At 37.5% G+C, this 19,447-nt stretch overlaps 3 protein-coding genes across 3 annotated transcripts in view; 1 reads left to right on the top strand and 2 right to left on the bottom strand.

Moving 5' to 3' along the window:
• The window catches only part of LOC116618224 (nuclear pore complex protein Nup155), a 77,123-nt gene extending 61,171 nt beyond the window's left edge, over window positions 1-15,952 (bottom strand). Inside the window, exons 1-21 of the mRNA XM_048729893.1 lie at window positions 15,695-15,952; window positions 14,939-15,076; window positions 14,582-14,678; window positions 14,157-14,227; window positions 13,992-14,084; window positions 13,438-13,598; window positions 13,210-13,309; window positions 12,992-13,065; window positions 12,639-12,730; window positions 12,227-12,324; window positions 11,618-11,770; window positions 11,073-11,173; window positions 10,710-10,877; window positions 10,123-10,233; window positions 3,500-3,562; window positions 2,972-3,114; window positions 2,048-2,185; window positions 1,689-1,755; window positions 1,364-1,488; window positions 747-802; window positions 206-345 (exon numbers count right to left, since the gene is read on the bottom strand). Of these exons, the coding sequence (XP_048585850.1) occupies window positions 206-345; window positions 747-802; window positions 1,364-1,488; window positions 1,689-1,755; window positions 2,048-2,185; window positions 2,972-3,114; window positions 3,500-3,562; window positions 10,123-10,233; window positions 10,710-10,877; window positions 11,073-11,173; window positions 11,618-11,770; window positions 12,227-12,324; window positions 12,639-12,730; window positions 12,992-13,065; window positions 13,210-13,309; window positions 13,438-13,598; window positions 13,992-14,084; window positions 14,157-14,227; window positions 14,582-14,678; window positions 14,939-15,076; window positions 15,695-15,839 (2,334 nt within the window). The 5' untranslated portion in view covers window positions 15,840-15,952. The remainder of the gene's footprint in view (window positions 1-205; window positions 346-746; window positions 803-1,363; window positions 1,489-1,688; window positions 1,756-2,047; window positions 2,186-2,971; window positions 3,115-3,499; window positions 3,563-10,122; window positions 10,234-10,709; window positions 10,878-11,072; window positions 11,174-11,617; window positions 11,771-12,226; window positions 12,325-12,638; window positions 12,731-12,991; window positions 13,066-13,209; window positions 13,310-13,437; window positions 13,599-13,991; window positions 14,085-14,156; window positions 14,228-14,581; window positions 14,679-14,938; window positions 15,077-15,694) is intronic.
• Window positions 4,564-9,553, bottom strand: LOC116618228 (ubiquitin-like-specific protease 1). The gene is made up of 7 exons (XM_048729957.1): window positions 6,715-9,553; window positions 6,567-6,614; window positions 6,210-6,281; window positions 5,993-6,064; window positions 5,675-5,763; window positions 5,421-5,532; window positions 4,564-5,314 (listed from the first exon to the last, which is right to left on the bottom strand). The coding sequence occupies exons 1-7, from the start codon at window positions 6,817-6,819 to the stop codon at window positions 5,213-5,215; spliced, it is 600 nt and encodes a 199-aa protein (XP_048585914.1). The 5' UTR covers window positions 6,820-9,553; the 3' UTR covers window positions 4,564-5,212.
• A 300-nt stretch (window positions 15,953-16,252) lies between the features above and the next one.
• On the top strand, window positions 16,253-19,344 carry LOC5512333 (RING finger protein 11). Its single transcript, XM_001632596.3, has 3 exons — window positions 16,253-16,489; window positions 16,566-16,708; window positions 18,147-19,344. The coding sequence occupies exons 1-3, from the start codon at window positions 16,379-16,381 to the stop codon at window positions 18,319-18,321; spliced, it is 429 nt and encodes a 142-aa protein (XP_001632646.2). The 5' UTR covers window positions 16,253-16,378; the 3' UTR covers window positions 18,322-19,344.
• The last annotated feature ends 103 nt before the right edge of the window (window positions 19,345-19,447 follow it).

Raw genomic sequence — 19,447 nt, 5'->3', positions numbered from 1 at the left:
CTAGTCACTTGGAGTCGTGTCACTTGATTTTAACTTAATGGTATTTTTATTTGCATGGAATGAGAAGAACCTACTGTATAAGCATTCATTAACTATTTACTCACTTAATTATACCCACATAACTTAAAAGTTACCACAGTGACTTTTTTTCATTGTTTTGAAGTGTGTTATATGTTGCTAAGGTCAAGCTACAAAATTCACTTACTGGGTCCATCTGATCCACACTAGACTCAAAACCACTTTCACAAATGATCTGCCAAAGGCCTATCACCTCGTATGATCTGTCCACTATGTGTTTAAGGCTTGTTAAAGCTCTGCGCTCAGCTAGGTAAGCTTCTGTAGTGGCTGAAGATAGAAGACAATGCAGGCTGCTTGAGTGACAATGAACACAAAGGGAAAGGAAGAAGTACATATTCTGATTTGCAGGTACACTTTCCATCAAAAAAAGACTATTTCAACTATTGGCAAACTATTAGTCAAGCCCATAATCATTACTCTTTGAGTCAAACTCAATAACTCAATATCATTTACACTTTTATTAATTTCTGTGTCCTTAAGTGTTGTAAGTGTTTCTGTGTCCAAAATTTCTTATATTCTTATATTTGGGAAACTCCTGAAGAATGCTGGTTCCAGAGGTTATACCATGCATATGATGTGACAATAAAGTGTCTAGCAACTCTTATTGTCATCTCTTTTCTGCACAAGGCTTTGTGTGCTACTGTATTTCACTAGACAAGGGACTGTACCTTGATGGGATCGCTGCAGGACCTGCTGCCCCCCTGTCAATGTCATGTGAGGAAAGCTAGGAAATGAGATAAACATTAACAAAATGATTCCAAACATTTGTCATCCATACAGTACAGCCTGGAAGAAACTTAACGGCGTCGCACATGTTTTTGTGCGTGTATTTTGTGTGTAGTTTGAGTGTAGTGCATGTGCATAATTTGTGCGTATATTGCTGAGTGTACTACACGATCGGTGCATGTAGTTTTCCTTTATTATGGAGGAATGTTGGCTATTGTTTGTTTGGATATTTAATGCTTTAAATGTAACCACAGCCTTTCCCAAACTTGCCATTAGCCAGCTCAAGCTGCCTTCTCTGGAGGTTTGGCCATCTCCATTATTTTTGTTTTGTTACTGGTTTTCCAGGAAAAAGAAACAAGCACCCAAACCGCCTCCACACTCATAATGACTTGCTCCTCAAAAAACATCTTTAAATTAATGAGTTCCAAGCAAAATGTGTACTGGTGCCCCAACATTATTGTCCAGCAATTGTGAAAGGGGGTTAGATATTTTTTAAATTCCTGAGGAGAAAGAAAAAAACTGTATGCTATGTTGATTAAAATCAGTTAAAATACTTTACCTGGAGTCCTGGTATGGTGCCACAAATTGAAGGTTCTTTTCCATCCAACTCTGTAGTTCTCGTAGTTTTGTAAGGAACCATGACAGCTGCTCACAGGTGAAGCGACTTCTGAACACAACTGGGGGCTAAACGATTCATATGCAACAGTTACATTTTATTTCTAGGCAATAGCAAATATAACATGGTTGGGTGTGGATACAAATTCTATTTTCTAGCGTTAAAAATGTTCACTAGCATCATTAAAGACAGTATGTGACAGACACAGCCTAACTCTGATAGGAAAATCATAAAACAAAGGAGCATTATAAGATACATGTTGGCTTACCTGAGTATAAGCTGGAGTGGGAGGTACCGCAAACTCTTCATATGCAAGACGACTATCCCATAACGTGCTACATCAAGAAGAGAGAATGGAGTTTTATGTGTGAAACTATAAGACGTTTTACAAACTTTACTATATTGAGTTTTCAGATGTGAATGATAGCAGCTTTTTGCAATCCCCCATCGTATTTTGAGTGCAGAACTAAAAAATTTAAAGTAGGGTAGATAATTATTTGAAGATTTTAATTCACAAAAATTAGAGATATTGAAAATTCGATTAAAATGAAGAAGGTTGGAAGGGAAGGAAAGTTCTAAAACTGAACCTTGAAGTGGTATACAGCCATCTAAAACAAATTTTCTTACCCTAGTATCCTAGCTACGTAGAGGCAGAGTCCATCGTGTTTGCCAGACTTGGTGACCTCCGGCTGAAAGACAGCTCTTCCTGTAACTCCAGGTTGGGGTGTAGAGGTGACGTAACTCTGCCCAAATGGCTGCACATCACTAAAGCACACACAGAAAATGAGACATGAAAATAACTTATACACTATACCAAAAAAAATTTGTGACTTAAAACTTGAGTCGTGAGTTTTTTTAAAAAATCAAATACTACTAGAACATTATACAAAACTGAGTATGAACAAACTTTTCATTCAATGGTTGTATTTTTATCCATATTTTAAGATAATGGTGAGGTGAAGTAGAACTACTCAAATTACTGCAGCTTTCAAGTAACATAAGAAATATACTGTTTCGCTTAAAGTTGCATCGTCACCAGTATACTTTGGGTTGATTACGTAAAAACTCAAATTATTTTTAACAGAAAATGTGAAAAATATTTTAAAATATTGATAGCAATGTGTCAATTGAAAGTTTCTTTGAGGATGTGATTGATAATTTAGAGCAGATGGCCTGTTAAATGTCTGAGATTCTAATAGATTCTTTTGTCTTAACATTTGAAGTTTCTGTTGGACCTCTGGAAGTAAACTTCAGCTTTAAAGGCTTGGTTCATATCATTGCTCAGGTAGGAGTAGGTAGTTACAGTACAAGTGTATTTTGAATGTTTCAAGTGATCACACATCTAAAGACAAAGCTAGACAAGGACAAACTGCTTAGGAAACAATTCTTGTGCATGCAACATTCTGAGTTTAAAAACAAAAACGTTATGAGTTATCACTTTGGTTGGTTTGACATAAAACCATGTGTAATGCTTCTCCAACATGATGTATTGTTTAGCAGTGACTAAACAAACTATAGCTAATCAGTATGAATCACACTGTTTTTTGCTACCTTTTTTGTCCAGGTGAGCTGATGTAGCTGCCACCAAAGCTATTTGGACCGCTGACAATGTCACCTGGTCCAGATAATGGTTGGTGCAACAGCTGTGATTCACCACCATATTTGAAGAAGGCCCTAGTAGCCCAATCTGCAACCTAAATCACATGCCAAATATAAAAATGCATATATGGATAGGTAGAATAAGGGTAGAATGAAGAGATTAAAGAGCATTATACAGCTCAATTTTAATACTTTTGCTAACATGCTAACTGCCAAAACAAATTAAAAAGAGAAATAAGAGCCTTTTTTTAAAGCTGAAGGGGTTTTTCCCAACTGATACTTTAGCTTACCTGTAGCATTTGAGGTTATACTGTAACTCAAGAAAGCAGGAAAGTGATTCTAGTAACTAGGCTAAACTAGTTGGTAGCTCAGGATAGCGTATATATTTGTAGTCATTTGTAATCATTTGTATCATAGTTCATCATTGCTGCCAATAAGTATAAGTAGTAGCGCATGCTTGGTGAAACAAGTAAGACCTACTTGGGGATCAGTGGCTTGTGTGGAGCAAGCCAGCACAAGAGCGATGGCACAGGCTTGGCCTTCCTGTAACAAAATGTGTAAAAAAATACATTTACTAAGATTTAAAGAGTAGTGCTCAAATAGAAACTACAATATTTTGTTTAAAATGGACAAGGGTTGTCAAATACACCAAGAAATTTTTTCATGGCACTGTTTGAAACAATCATGACCACTGAAGGGTATTAGAAAACAAGGTAAAACAATGGAAGGGAACAATGCCATACATATATTAGTCAGAGTATTGGACAAGTAACAGAGATCAATTCTAAACTGGAAAAAAAACCTATTAAGTGGAAACATCTTAGGGTCCTGACCCAGTACGCAGTTCTGCTCAAGGTTAAACCAATCAGCTATCGAGCTATGATTTGGGGTTTGCACGGCGCAGATCTGCGCGGTTTGAGCCAATCAGACGTTATAGATCTCGGTCACATCAAGGAGGTGTTGACATACAATAGCCAGACTACTCTGTATGACATAAATATCTGGTTATTACATGTCAACAGCGGTCAAAAGCCTTTGTTAATTCTCGAACAAAAAGTAAAACAAAACCTCTGAAAGTCTGAACGAAAACACCTTCCTTTGACCTTGTTTTAAGCATATCACGCTCGAATTACCACAAAGGATATTTCAGGTATTTCTTAGTAGATAGAGGAACAAGCAAAACTAGACCTTCATTTACTGACTACTACTAAGCTACTATCACGCAAAAAACAAGCAATGACATTTGTCCCGAGAAAACATTATCGCATAGTTATTTGCAGAGTAAAAATCATTACGGTAAATAATTTGTGTGTGTTCAATCGATAACAATCTACGCAGTTCTGTGCTCGCCTCAGCCAGTTACATTTTAGACGCGTTGATTTTAAGACATGGTCTACAAAAAGTCAAACTATCCCGGATACGCGGCGAATCCGGAAACATTTGTCAACAGAGACGTTTTAGCCGTTTTTATGATAATTGTTGTATTCGGGATAAAACTATCGTGAATTGCGGAGGCAGCGTCGTCGGGATTGCGATTTTTTTTATATCCAGCCACAAACAGCAAACATAGTCTAAAAGAACTCTAGAACCCAGCTAGAAGACTTTTACTTTTCAAGTTTGCCATCTGTTACTGCAAAGCTTTCGATTTCTAAACAAAATATTTGACAATTTGTCATTCATTCTTAGTTATGAAATAGGATACAAAAAATGCGTTTTTAGGGATCATTTTTGCTTCTGGAGTATTTTATAGGGTAGCAATTTCGGGTGTGCGGGTATTTTTTAGGGAACTTTTCGAATTTCCCGACTAGCATCCCTATCTATTTCTATTTTACCCTGAAGAAGCTCCCCGGGGAAATAAACCTTGTTCAAAACCATTTCTTGTTACTTGTTTCAGGACTCCTAATTAACCTGTCTACCTATTCTAACAAATTCCAAACTTCAGTTGGTAAACTCCATTCGACGAAAGTGGGATATCAGTGTTTTAGTCCTCCAGTCACACTTTCCCAGAGAAACTTCGTCTTCGCTTTGGATTGACATTTTCACCATTTTTCGGTTATCAGTCTTCCCGCTATAACGTAACGGTACTCATCTACGTCATCCTATCGATTCAAAATAGTTGATAATCAGGGAACAGAGGGGGTATATTTCAAGATAGAATAAGTCGATTTAACTTGATGAGATAAAGCAATGCCCCTACTTAGGGGTCTTTAACATTGCAAACAACAATTTTGCATCCCAGTGCTGACTTACTTTGGTAGAAGAGATAGCCATGTCCCATGCTAAGCATTCAGCTATCTGTTAAAATTAAATGAATATTTACTACATGATCTTATATATTAGGAGAATCCATCGTATTTGCTTTCGAATAGCTATAGGAAAACAAAAGAAATTGAATATACACCTTTAAGATGAAAACCCCACAGCTGATACAATCTATCTGTAGTGGATGAGCAATCCATTTTTGTCGCCACTCCACTTTGCTTTTATTTCCTTCTCTCTTCTCTAGAAATTCTCTGATGGAGCAAACGGAAGTAAACACTGACACTGTTTTTTTACACATTTTCTTATCATCACTACTCGTTTTATTTCCGACCTAACAACAACCACCTACTTCATTGCCCGCCCCCCCCCCCTCCATCGCCTGTTGTAACTTACCTCATCTCATTAAAAACGACACTGTCCATGTCAGTTTCCAAAGACATAGGGTCCACCAAAGCAATCGTGCCTTCATCAAGGTCAACGACCTAAAACGAGTGCGAGTGATAGCGCTCTCAGTTATATCCATAATTAGTACTTAGTGGATAGTAATAAGATACTGTTCACACTAACAGGGATTCAAACAAATACGATATACCTAAACCGTTTCTACCATTTGGCTCATCAAGATTTAGTAATATGCCAAGAAAATGCATGAAAATCCATCGAGTCCCTAGATCCTAGAACCACCCTTGCTCGTTCTTAATGCTTACTTACACATAATTGCCAGTGATTTGTAGCGTCGAATTGCCCTGGGATAAGCACTTTGCTGTACTTTGATAGATTTACCTAACGGAAACAGAAAACGTTGTTCATTGCATCCTCGCGTACTATTCTACAGATGACGAGAAGCGGATTTAAAAATATTTATATCCCAAATTTTTTAATTTACGATGTTTAATTCTATATCTCATTTCTTGCTTTTGATTCTTACCTTCGATCTCCATTTTCCTGTTTTCTTGATGGAGTTGAACGTATGACAAGTTCCTGTGATAACTGTTTTTTTCTGTTGGATAGGAGCATTAGAGGAATTACATGGTCGCAGGGGTATGGATTTTATCATTTCGAGTTGTACAATATATCAAAACAACGCTTTTTTCATTTGCGATTATAGGATGATAACCTCGAGAAATCCTTCCAAGAACGGCATTAGTGCCGGCCTCAATATCGTGTCATGGCACCTAAACACATGGTATGAAAGAGATCGCTGCACTAAAAAGGAACGTCAAATTCCAATTTGATTAAAATAATTGCTGTGTGATCAAGAAGGCGACAGACTGACACACTCTACCATTTTCTTTTTTTGCTCCTCCATCAAAGATAAATAGGCGTCAATAAGCTACAAGAAAAACGATATGAAATAATTGCAGAGCAGCAATTATGGAAGGAGTTCAATCCCCAACACGCCCCCTAACTATAAAGATAATGTCTCTACTTACCTGGTCGTTTAGCCAGCCAGGTTGCCAGCCGGGCGCCATATGAACAGTCATTACCGCGGCTTGCTCTTCCGGCATGTTTTTTGCAGGGTTTTTAAGTCCTTCCATAGGACCCTGCCAATTCTTGCGAATAGGAGGTCACAGTTCTCCCAAACTCGGATGACCTAAAAAAGCAAACGTAATTTAACGTAATTTTTTACCTCACCCGGAAACAAAAATCAGCATCTAAACTACAAAAAATTGAAATAATCTAAACTACAAAAAATGAAATAATCGGTTAAGTGGCGCACTTGCCTCCAGGTGCCGAAGATGTGTTCTTTCTTCCCTCAAGACATCCACGGCAATTTCAGGGGGATTAATAGTGAGGTCTACGCCCTGCTGGACAATCTGACATTCGAACAGTGTTTCTTCTGTGGGAGATTTTGCCCAGCGCAACTTCCCCTTGCTTCACATTATAGCCGGCTTGATCATTCTATGTTTATTTTTGATTTGATAAGATAACGTCCGCTTTGTTAACAGTGAAGTACAAAATATCTTGAAATGTGACAGGGTCACTAGACGTATATTCTATTCTATATTTCACTTTATATTTTCTAGATTTTGTTGTAATTATCTTGTAGTTTTTTTAGGTGCGACTTACTAAACTATTAGGAATGTCGTTCCATGTTGTCAAACAGATGTACGCCAGCTACACTCGCCTGCGATAACGTGATTAGTGGCGCAGTATTTGATCGACTTCTTTTCGGTAAATTACTTTTGATTTTTTATACAATTATCACTAGAGATAAGCGATACAAGTACAGGAACTCCCTGCCGCCCATTATAATAATGAAAAGGCGTATGTTAACAGCAAGTTGTAGAATCTAAAGAATGTTTTCCCACGCATGATCATGTCGTACAAATAGGGGTCGCATTCAGCTATTTTTTCAGTCGTGTTTGAGTTACTACATTGGAAGAGTTTCAACTTGGATTTGTTGGAGAAGAATAAAGAACAAGTTTTCCCGTTTCGCTTCACTTTCATAACTATATAGTGACATGTTTATTTTTAATCAATATGTTTGATTGAAACGAAACTAAGCCGAGTAGATAAACCAAGTGGCAGAGCTGCTCTGCGCTAGGTAGCAGTTCACGTGGGTTCCGATATTACGCTAAATACGGGATTCGCTGATACATGCGCAGTCCTGCGCGACAGGAAGTAAATAATTGTATCATTATTGGCTAATGCAAGAGCAGGACTGCGCTTTGTGTCTTGTGACCAATTGCAATGATAAGCACTCCACCTCGCGTTGCTTCACGTTATAGCCGGCTTGATCATTTTGAGTTTACTTTTGATTTGATAAGATAACGTCCGCTTTGCTAACAGTAAAGTGCAAAATATCTTAAAAGATTAGCACAAAACGGGGCAGTCGTGCGCGAAACTCGTAATTAACTCACAAGTTTTCCCGTTTCGCATCACTTTCATAACTATATAGTGACATGTTTATTTTTTAAACAATATGTTTGATTGAAAATACGAAACTAAGCCGAGTAGATTAACCAAGTGGCAGGGACAAGGGCATTGCTGCTCTGCGCTAGGTAGCAGTTCACGTGGGTTGCGATATCACGCTAAATACGGGATTCGCTGATACATGAGCAGTCCTGTGCAAGAGGAAGTGAATACTTGTATCATTATTGGCTAATGCGAGCGCAGGGCTGCGCTCAAGTTTTGCCGTTTCGCGTTACTCTCACAACGAGCCCGAAATTTCTTAAAATAAGCGAGTTCTTAACAAATAATTGAGAAGTACTCTGGATATAGTGACAAGTTTATTTTTAATCCATATGTTTGAGTTAAAATACGAAACTAAGCCGAGTAGATTAACCAAGTGGCAGGGACAAGGGCATTGCTGCTCTGCGCTAGGTAGCAGTTCACGTGGGTTCCGATATCACGCTAAATACGGGATTCGCTGATACACGAGCAGTCCTGCGCGACAGGAAGTAAATAATTGTATCATTATTGGCTAATGGAAGCGCAGGACTGCGCTTTGTGTCTTGTGACCACTTGCAATGATAAGCACTCCAACTCGCGTTGCTTCACGTGGCTTGATCATTCTAAGTTTATTTTTGATTTGATAAGATAACGGCCGCTTTGCTAACAGTGAAGTACAAAATATCTTGAAAGATAAGCACAAAACGGTGCAGTCGTGCGCGAAACTCGTAATTAACTCACAAGTTTTTCCTTTTCGCATCACTTTCATAACTATATAGTGACACGTTTATTTTTAATCAATATGTTTGATTTAAAATACGAAACTAAGCCGAGTAGTTTAACCAAGTGGCAGGGACAAGGGCATAGCTGCTCTGCGCCAGACACCACGACCCTGTTACCAGTTCACGTGGGTTCCGATATTACGCTAAATACGGGATTCGCTGATACATTAGCAGTCCTGCGCTAAAGGAAGTGAATAATTGTATCATTATTGGCTAATGCAAGCGCAGGACTGCGCTTTGTGTCTTGTGACCACTTGAAATGATAAGCACTCCAACTCGCGTTGCCTCGCGTTATAGCCAGCTTGATCATTCCTAGTTTACTGTTAAGCGACCAAAGATGGATATTTGTATGGTTGCATGCGCATTTACAACGAAAGCAAAGTAACAAGTTCGCCGTGGCCGATTAAGGCTTGCCAAGCTCCCAGTTGAAATTGGAAACTAAAGCAAGGACTCTTCTGGGATACAAGGTATTTAAAGAAATATCATAAACTCCGAAAATAAGGAAGGCATTATATTGGAGTTAATCGATTAACTCTAAGGAGGAGATACACGAAGGATGTTCCAGTATTTGAGAACACTGTTCTTAACGCGCCAAAAATTAGCACCCTTCAAGTAAGCTAAAAATAATACACATATCAAACACAAAAAGTATCAATTTGAGAAACTATAATAATAAAAGAAGACCTGTGAAAATAATGTCGCTCCTTTTTAGCTTATTGTATTTAGTCAAAGGAAGGTGTTTTCGTTCAGACTTTCAAAGGTTTTGTTTTACCTTTTGTTCGAGAATTAACAAAGGCTTTTGACCTCTGTTGACATGTAATAACCAGATATTTATGTCATACAGAGTAGTCTGGTTATTGTATGTCAACACCTCCTTGATGTGATCGAGATCTACAACGTTTGATTGGCTCAAACGGCGCAGATCTGCGCCGTGCAAACCCCAAATCATAGCTCGATAGCTGATTGGTTTAACCTTGAGCAGAACTGCGTACTGGGTCAGGACCCTAAGATGTTTCCACTTAATAGGTTTTTTTTCCAGTTTAGAATTGATCTCTGTTTAGTATGAAATGCATGAGATTTGCAGGCAGAAATGACATATGGGCCTTATAGTAGACCAGCTACATACAAGACACTATTTTGGCACCTTAACTCGTGTACAATTACCTTGTGGAGTTTAAAAAATGCTTGCACTGCCTCTGAGTCAAACCCCTGACTTGTGATCAAAAGCTCATGGAGCTGTTCCACAGGCCTGTAACTTGACATCAAATAGCTACCCTGAAAATAAGGAACTAATGGATTAGTATGTCCAAATATAAGAGGAATGAAAGGAACTAATGGATTAGTATGTCCAAATATAAGAGGAATGACAGAAACAATGGTGAAGTGATAAGACAGAGTCAACAGAAGAATGTCATTTCTTCCATGTGGCATGAGAAATACAGTATTACAGTAGCTGCATCATGCAAAAAAGATACGAAAGAAAAAGTCCCTTATTTGAATCAATTTTCAAATAATTACAGCTCTTCTTCGCCGATTCATTTTAATTGTTTAAAATATTAAGAATAGTGAAGGCTGAAAATTTTCTACCATAATGAATAAAACCTAGAATAACACAAGAAGGAATTATTCCATCCAACTTTTAGCAAGATGTCCAGCTCCTTTCTGTGCAAAGGGCCTATATACTGTATGGAAGCTAGAGGCAGAATCATAATTACAAAGGTGATAGAGAGGATTTGGTGACAGTATCCTACCTGTGCACTCAAAACCACAAATGACCTCTGAGGGAGGGCATGCTGCTTGACAACGATGGGCGGCTCAGGCCAGCGGTCTGATAAAACAGGGCAGGGAGCCACCAAGTTGGATGAGAAGTCAGGGACTTCACTAACTGCCCAGGTACGGCCATCCAGGGGGATAGTTACCTGAGAAAGAGATAAATGAATAAGTCACACATTAATCATACCGTCTGTTGTTCATGTCAGGTTATTTCAACTAGAAAATAATCATGTTGAGCAAACACAGATTTGAGCCACAGTCCAGTGGATGCAGGAGTGATACTGTCTGATATTGTTCTCAAATACCAGGACAATCAGTCAAAGTAGTCACCATAAATGTACCTGCATTTCCTTTAAGGGAGTCTGAAAGGGAAAGGGGTCAGAACTGATTGCCCACAATACATCAGTGTCCTCAGTCTGCGCTGACGAAAGTATTGTCATCCCTGGAGGGAAAGAATAAAAAAAGGCATACTATCTCACAAACCAGTTTATACTTCATGAAGTAGTTTATACTTAACAATAATAGAACTCAATTTTGTGTGCGTCTGTCCTCTAATAGATGCACAGATGACAACACAGCGTGTCATGAACGAAAAAGTATGGCACAGTACAAGTTGTGTGACTGTTTTTGACACGCTTACACATAACACATGGACCCTTGAACAATCAAAGGTCACAGTTTATGAGTGCCATTGTAAAACAGGTTCCAGTAGTTTCTTAGTAGGTGGTGGGGATTTATAAGTACAGTAGGGGGTTGAAAGTTATTTTATTCTATTAGTTCAAATGAAACTTAAAAAAACCTTTTTAACAAGTAGACAGAGGTGTGTGAAAGAGCGTCATGACACCAAAACCATAACCATAGTAACACAGTTACAGAAATACATTACCTTGACGATAGAAAGAAGCATGTACTTGAGATGGCCTTAGTGAGGTTGCAGAGGGTGCAAAGCCAGGTGGCATGCGGATGTGTACCAGGTTGAGTCGACTGGGGCGGCCATTAATTTCTCTTGATGGGACCGTGCAGAAGTACAGCCGCACACCTGAAAGAGAATAAGAATATGTTGAGGTTGGCAAATAAAATCCTCCTATGACAGAATATAAATACTGTAAATGAGCTTTTGTCCTGCTTAGTGTACTGTAACATTCTAGAAATAGGTAGCCTACAACTAGTTCTCATAAAACCTCCAAGTCCCTTCCATAAGTGTTCTACAGTATATGAAAAGGAGTGCAGCTGAAATTTTGAAGTGATCTGCCTTCATATCACTCATATATGTATACCATAAAATCTCTGATGGTCAAAATGTGTGTATTATTTTTGGCAGAAGGTGAATAATAAGAGAATCTAAAGAAAACCTTTTCAAGTCTGTAGGGTGTACACCACCCCTCCGAAGTAGCAAACCCCCTGCCCCTGCCCCTGCCCCACCCTAATATCCTACTTACAGTAACATTCAAATCACAAGTTTTTCTTCCTATCTATCACTATTATAAATACAAACCTGCTTGAGTTATGGCTACTAGTTGAATGTATGATGATTCACTCTGAGATACTGGTGCAATGTGAACAATAGGCTTGAAATTACTGTAGTCAGCAGTTCTATATTCAGAAAATGAGACAATATCATCAATGATAAATTAGTTCACGGGTAGATGTAACATTGTTGAGTGGCATTCAAATTGTGGTCGGGTAAATTTGTGTAAGGTCTTTTCAGCAGGTCAGAAAAGAATGTTATCCAAGTTTCTGTACCTCAATCTCCTTACACAAATATAACATTCCTAATTGGGCAAAATGGCACTTTTTTAATTTGAAGAGGAGTCTTCTTAAAAGGACTGGAAATTGCAACTAGCAACAGTTTATTACTGATACAAGAGCACTCATGTTCAAATACATACAATACAATATGTAGTTACCTTGTGGCTGAAGCAGCCTTGTGAGCAATGCTGTCTTGGGTCAGGCTGGCTACATAACTCATCCCACAGCCATCAGCTCCTAGATCAAACACCTGAAAGAAACCAGCAACAGTAAAAAAGTAGAATCGGCCATGGAGGATTCATTGCATTTCCAAATGTACATTTCACAATTTACATTTGCTGCTGCAGCTTAAAACACGTCTGATTTGCAGAGCAACACTGTTGATCCAATTTTCAGTTAAACTTAGCATATACAGTAAAGACATAAAAGTTTACAACTATGTGTCTATGTACATATAATAGCTTAAGATGCTGAGTAACAAAGGGTGGGTATACAGTAGGCCGCAGTATACCTGAATTGTCCCCTTTTCAGATCTTGAGTACAGAATGTTTCTGGTGTTGTCAACAGCTAACTGACACAGTGGATCTGGGATATTAAAAAGATGATAAATAAATGTGCTTAAATATTAATTTGACATATTAAGGTCAAGGACACCAATTAATGATCAGTTTGGAGAAAAGCTGTTGGAAGGGTATTACAAAAAGTGTTACAGTATGTGGCATACTTTACCTTCCCCTGACACACTGAGAAATGAAGGAACAAGGTAGGAGAACAAGCTTGAAGAGTGGTTGATCTTGCGGCATTTTCCCTGAAACCAGCTGTTCTTAGCCTGGACAAACAGTTCAATGATGAGCGATTCAGATAAATGGATAAATGATGAGAAACAAATAACAGTGGAGCCTCTAATAATCTAAACTCATAGGTACAGGCTGCTGTGTATTTGCCATATAATTTTACCTGGTATGCAATTTCATAAACACAGCCATCTTTTCCTCCAGTAAACACCCGACCAAGAATAGTCCCAGTGACGCATGTCATGTACACATTGTCTGAAGGGATTGAAAACAGTGGGTCTGGCTGAAGGTGCATCTCAGCAAACCCGTCTTCTGGCAATGCTCCTGTTAATAACAAACATAACAACATCATAAGGCCTTGAGGAATGTCAATCATGGCACAATTTTGTAACCATTTAAAAAAACTTTATATCTGATAATATCATTAGTATCAGACTACAATAATGGTAAGTTTATTTTGGATTTTCCTTGAAAATAGACTGTAATATTTTTTAATGTAAATGATAACAAAGAAGTGCCTGGTCATCATTCCTTAAGCAACATTCACATAAGAAGAAAAAAGAAATGTTGCAAAAAGTCAATAGACATCCAAACCATGAAGCAAAATGCAATAAATTAAGAAAACCCCTGTTTGGCTAAACAATGCCAGAACAAATGAACCACCATTCAGGTATTTAAGCTATGAAATAGAACTGTCATGTGCCTTAATGAAAATACCTCGGCTTCTTGGTGTGAAGGTGACAGCTAATAGTACAATGTCGACAGGAGTGGTAAGGCATAAGACATACTTCACAGAATCCCTCAAGATTTCTAAGGGATACAATAATATTAGTACAGGTAGTAGATATCAAAAGGAAATTTGTTGTCATTATTATACATAACCTGGTTTGGGCTTGACAAGACCAGCACATAATATGGTCTCACTCAGACCATCAAAGTATGCCAAGTCACTCCTAGACATTACATTAAAACAGAATGATTAGCAAATATACAAAGGTAGAGATACTGTACCATATAATACTTAATTTTCATAATGATGCTGATATTTCTCAAAACTTTATTTTTATTCCACTATTTTTGTAAAGAAAAAGAATATTTAACAATTTTGCAATTTTGTTTCAATAAAATCAAGCAATAGAAGTGGAATTAATATGTGCTTCAATCGTCAAAAGCAGCAGATACATAGCAATGATCTACTTATTCAATATGTGAATCCAACAAAAAAAGAGAGGCAAAGGTAGAAAAATATGGTGGATGGACTAAAAGATAGAGCGAAATTTGTAGAAAATTGCAGACATCCGCCTTACCCATCCTCGTAATTCCAAACAAAGATATCACTATCAACAGTCAGCCAAGCGCGACGGATCTCAGGGAAAAGCCCCATCATGCAGTTGCATTGCATGTCTATGCTTCAGTTAAAAAAAATATTTTAACAAATACAGTATGTTTTTTTTTCAAACTCATAATGTATACTTTTTAACATTGCAAACATTAGGTTTTAGAAGATAAACTAGGCAATCAGAATTTATGTTTAACATTTACCATTCTCCCCCTCTCCCAACCTCAAAAACAATATATACAGCATTTACAATACTAGAGAACAAATAAATGGTTCAGGATATATTTTTGCAGATAAAAAAGCTAAAGTGATCCCACAAGGATACGATCAAACTGTTCAACAAGTTCTGCAGGAAGGGGGACCTTCTTGACAGGACTGATGAGCTCCATTCCTGATAGGCTGACTGACGGTGACGACAGGCAGGGGTAGTCATAGTCATTAACGCCGCTGAACGAGACAGAGTCTACAAGGACAGACAAAGGCAGTATGTCAATGCTTAAGGACTAATAAAAATATTCCTCACCCACTCACTATCCTTTAATATTATTTATTCTATTTGATAATACAGTAGTATTTGAACTAATTAAAAATTCCACCCCCTACTTACCCATCTCCACCGCCTATTCTGAAACTAAAAAAAAACCTGTATATCCGTCCTTCTACACCATTAAGATCATCCGCTATCTTAGTATAGCCTTCCCTCACCAACCTTCAGATTCATTGCTATGTTAGTATACCTTACACTCTCCTCAATCCAAACTTTTTAACAATACCAATATTCTAAGCATGATGAAGCATGTTTCAGATGACACATTCAAACAAAAACATGTTAAAAACACGACTATTTTGAGCTATGATAGTAGTACAAAGCAACGTAGTAAAAAGAATAGTACTACTACTATCTAGCGTTTGGAAGTGTATATAGCCAGTTTAGCACTAAATCCCTAAATATGAGCAAAATGACATGATTAGAATGGCGCTTAAAGGGCAGTTTACATCAACCAAACATTAAGTACCCATATGTTGCTTACTGTGCTATCTATCTAACACATGACGATAAAATCAAAGGAAATAGACTTACTTTGAGACGTGACCCCTAAAAGTTCTGTCAGTTCCGGATATTGTCGATCCGCGGAAAGCTGTCGATCAACCTCTTTTGATGCAGTTTCAAGCATCTCCAATCCAACGTTTGGAGCAACTGTGTTTGGAGCCGCAGGTGAAGGCATTATTATCGTGGGATAGACCCAATTTAGTGAATATTAAGTCAATTTTCTCATTATGTTAGTCCACTTCTTGACGTTTTGCACATGGCGCTCGTAGATTTGATTCGAATGAGGCGCGAAGGCTAGTACGCAGAATCGGCGTCTTCTCGGGTATAGTCGATATCCACCCGCAAATGGCACAGGTAGCCCGATCAAAATTGGAAAAGAAATAAAGGGAAAGTTTAAACGCGTTTTTAGGATAAAACACTCATTTAATTCCCATTATATTAGTCACGTAACCATTTTTATAATTATTTATAGGAAGGGTGTACTTAAAATAAGAATATAAATTGCACAAACGCATAACGCCTGAGCTACGAATACGTGCCGAGCATATCAAGCTATTCCGAGGTTGCGGCGAACGCTGCGTAATATTTACGTCATAGACAGAATTCTACTTTGTTTTGGTGCGGATAATTTTCTCTTTGGGGCTCAAATTGATCGGGAATTTCCACAATAGCGGCGCTCTACCTAACTCATTAGGGACCCCAACTTTCCCCGAGATGGGAAACTGTCTTAAATCGACAGGACAAGACGATATCTCACTTCTACACGAAGATGAAGGCGCGGACTCACCGACTTCTGGGCAGGGAGAACCTCCGCCACCTTACCAAGTATGGCGACGAAGTCGCAATCTTTTCGCGCATTTTTTTGTTTCTGAGCCTTTCTCTTCCCTTTTCAAATCAACAGGAAGAAGCTCCTATTTATATACAAAGTCAACGTTCGCCACATTTATTATCAGAGGAGCAACAAATTCGTCTGGCTCAGCGATTAGGATTGATTCAACATTTGCCCGTAGGAGAATATGATGGGTCAAAAGGGAAAAAACGAGAGTAAGTATTTCTACTCGTTCGTACTTTATTCTTCCTAAAATAAAAGAAAGTCATGGAGGAAAATTAAGGAGAATAGACCTTTTTGTGTGATATTGTGTGTCGGAATAATGGCATTCTGCCAGATCTATCAATTTTTTTCTCGTGGCTTTTTTGTTATTCTCTCACGCACGATGTAACAACAAAGGACGAAATTTCACACTGCATTTTTTTTTTTAATCACACTAATTGGCCGATTTTTTGTAAACTTTCCCTTCAGTTTGCAAGACGATACCGAGGTTTTCCAGACAGAGCTTTCCCTTTGTTTCGCTTCCGTTTCTCGAGATTTCCGTTTCGTACTGGACCGTAACACAATACAAGTCAATTCTCTGAACAGCGCATAATTCCTTCGCATAATTCCTTCTAGTCTACCTAAATTTATAATCTTCTTAATATTCGAAAAGTATCTTCTGGAGTATGAATTATTGAAGAAAGCGAGTAGTGATAATTTAAAGAAATTGGATAGAGATGTAATCAACAAAAGATGGAAGTGTGACAAACAAAATAGAATCAAGGAAATAAAACGTGGTCTACTAAACTTCACCATCTGCTTTAGAAACTAAATAAGTCACGTTCACATCTTCTTTGAGGAAAATCATGATGATATTTTAAATAAAGGTCTTTTTGTAAATAATGTTTCTCATATAATTCGGTTTTCATGTGGTTTTGATATAAAAATCATAAAAATGTTGAGTATTTGTTGTTTTTTATTATCATATTACAGTAAGCTTATATATTATCCATAACATGTCAATGTTGTCATCATTATAATATTGGCAATGACATAATTAAAGAAATGTGGTAAAATATTTGACATGTTTCCTTTACTGGAAAAAAGTGGAAATGGAAAAATTGGAGAATGATAGACAGGTGCTTTGGAGTAAACAAAAATGTGAAAAATGTTGGGTACATGGATGGAAGGGGAGGGGCCGGTGTAGGGAGCCAGTAATTGACAAGCATGGTGGCAAAGAAATAAATATTATTATATATTATTACAGTAGGTTTCTGTTTTTTTTTATTAATATATTTTGTTTTTTGTGACTCATTATATTATATACTTATATATATAGTCTATATATTTTTTCTGAATCAAGATATATAACAAGCAACACCTGAGTATCGAGCATTGTTTTGTGAACGCCTACACTCAAACATTAGTCTATATATTAGACTCTTTATATGTAGACTCTTTATATTACACAATTTAATTGCTTTAGAAATAAGTGTCATCAAAGTGAGATGCAAAAGTTTTGTAATTTACATCTGTGACTCAAAATAGGCACAATCCTAAGTTATATTTTTTTAAATGTATCTCCCTAATGGATTTTTAAATGGACTAGTTTGATTTTTTAAATATTTTTGAAGGATAGTGCATGCTAATAATTTTGATTTTTCTTGACAGATGTGTAATATGTATGACTGATTTCATGGTTGGTGATCCGATTAGATTTCTACCCTGTATGCACATATATCACAAGGAGTGCATTGACGACTGGTTGGTGAGATCATTTACGTGCCCTTCTTGTATGGAACCTGTAGAAGCAGCTCTTCTGTCAACATATGAAACGCCAGAGTGACATGGGCTGCATAGACCTGCTTGTGTAATGACACAGAAGCAGCATCAATCAGACTGATAGGCTACTAAGCACACTCAGGAACCAAGTTCTTTCGGGTGGATTTAGCAAGTTGGTGGAGTAAATTGAGTGGACCTTTTGGTTGCAATTAACCAAAGTTATGGGAAGTTTACAGAGTCTTACCCTAGATAAAACCATCTCTTAAATTACCCATCTATCACTTTGTCTATTAAATGCATGTTATAGTTCGATAGGTTTGTATAGTAAGACTGCAACCCTTGTTAAAAAAAGGCCTCAGGCTTCATATAAAGAGCTACTCTTTAGATTAAACCATTTTAAAAAGAGCTAGAACCAGTTTGCCTAGAGAAAGCTAGTTGTGTTTTAGTCATATAGTTTTTCACATCATGATGCTGAATTTGATAGCCCCCTTTGGTTTTGTAACGCTTATTGTAACATTGATCTAAATAGACCCAATCGGCTAACAGCGTTTGCAGCATGTCACCCCCTTCTCAGATCATGCGATGATTCCTATGGGGGGATACTTGTCTGTTTTCACATACACTCGTTTGAGTGAGAAAAATTGTACAATTGTATCCACACACAATCATCAAACATCCTGAATTGGGTGGCATCAAGATGAAAACACCGTTAGCTGATTTGGTCTGGCGAATCTAGTAAGATGAACTATACATACAATGGTTTATTATAGTTGTCTGATAGAAACTAATGGACACAATGCGCAGCCTTTTCACACTCATGAACTAAAAGAGTGATCATACATTTTATTTTGTTGTTCCTATGGTAACAGCACAACAAATAGGTTGTTCAGTATTTTTCTGAGTTTGTTTAAATTATGCTTTTACACACCCTAATGGCCAGCAAGATAATTGGTTTTGTAAATAGATGTTTGTTTATTGGTAATTTTTTATAATTGAGTTAAAGTTCAGTACAAGTACAACTTGGTTGACGCTTAGAATTTTAAAAATGATTGATACTGTTATTAATTTAATATTTTTAAATAGCCAAGAAAAGGAGGAAAAATGTAAATAGATAAGTCAAGATATGCACAGTTTAATCTTTGCCAGTAAAAGCACTGGGGGGAAAGGTATTGCATCTGTTGCATAACAAA

The sequence above is a fragment of the Nematostella vectensis genome, chromosome 1, assembly GCF_932526225.1.
Source record: "Nematostella vectensis chromosome 1, jaNemVect1.1, whole genome shotgun sequence".
Taxonomy (NCBI): Eukaryota; Metazoa; Cnidaria; class Anthozoa; order Actiniaria; family Edwardsiidae; genus Nematostella; species Nematostella vectensis.
This window is presented reverse-complemented; position numbering and strand designations above follow the sequence as displayed.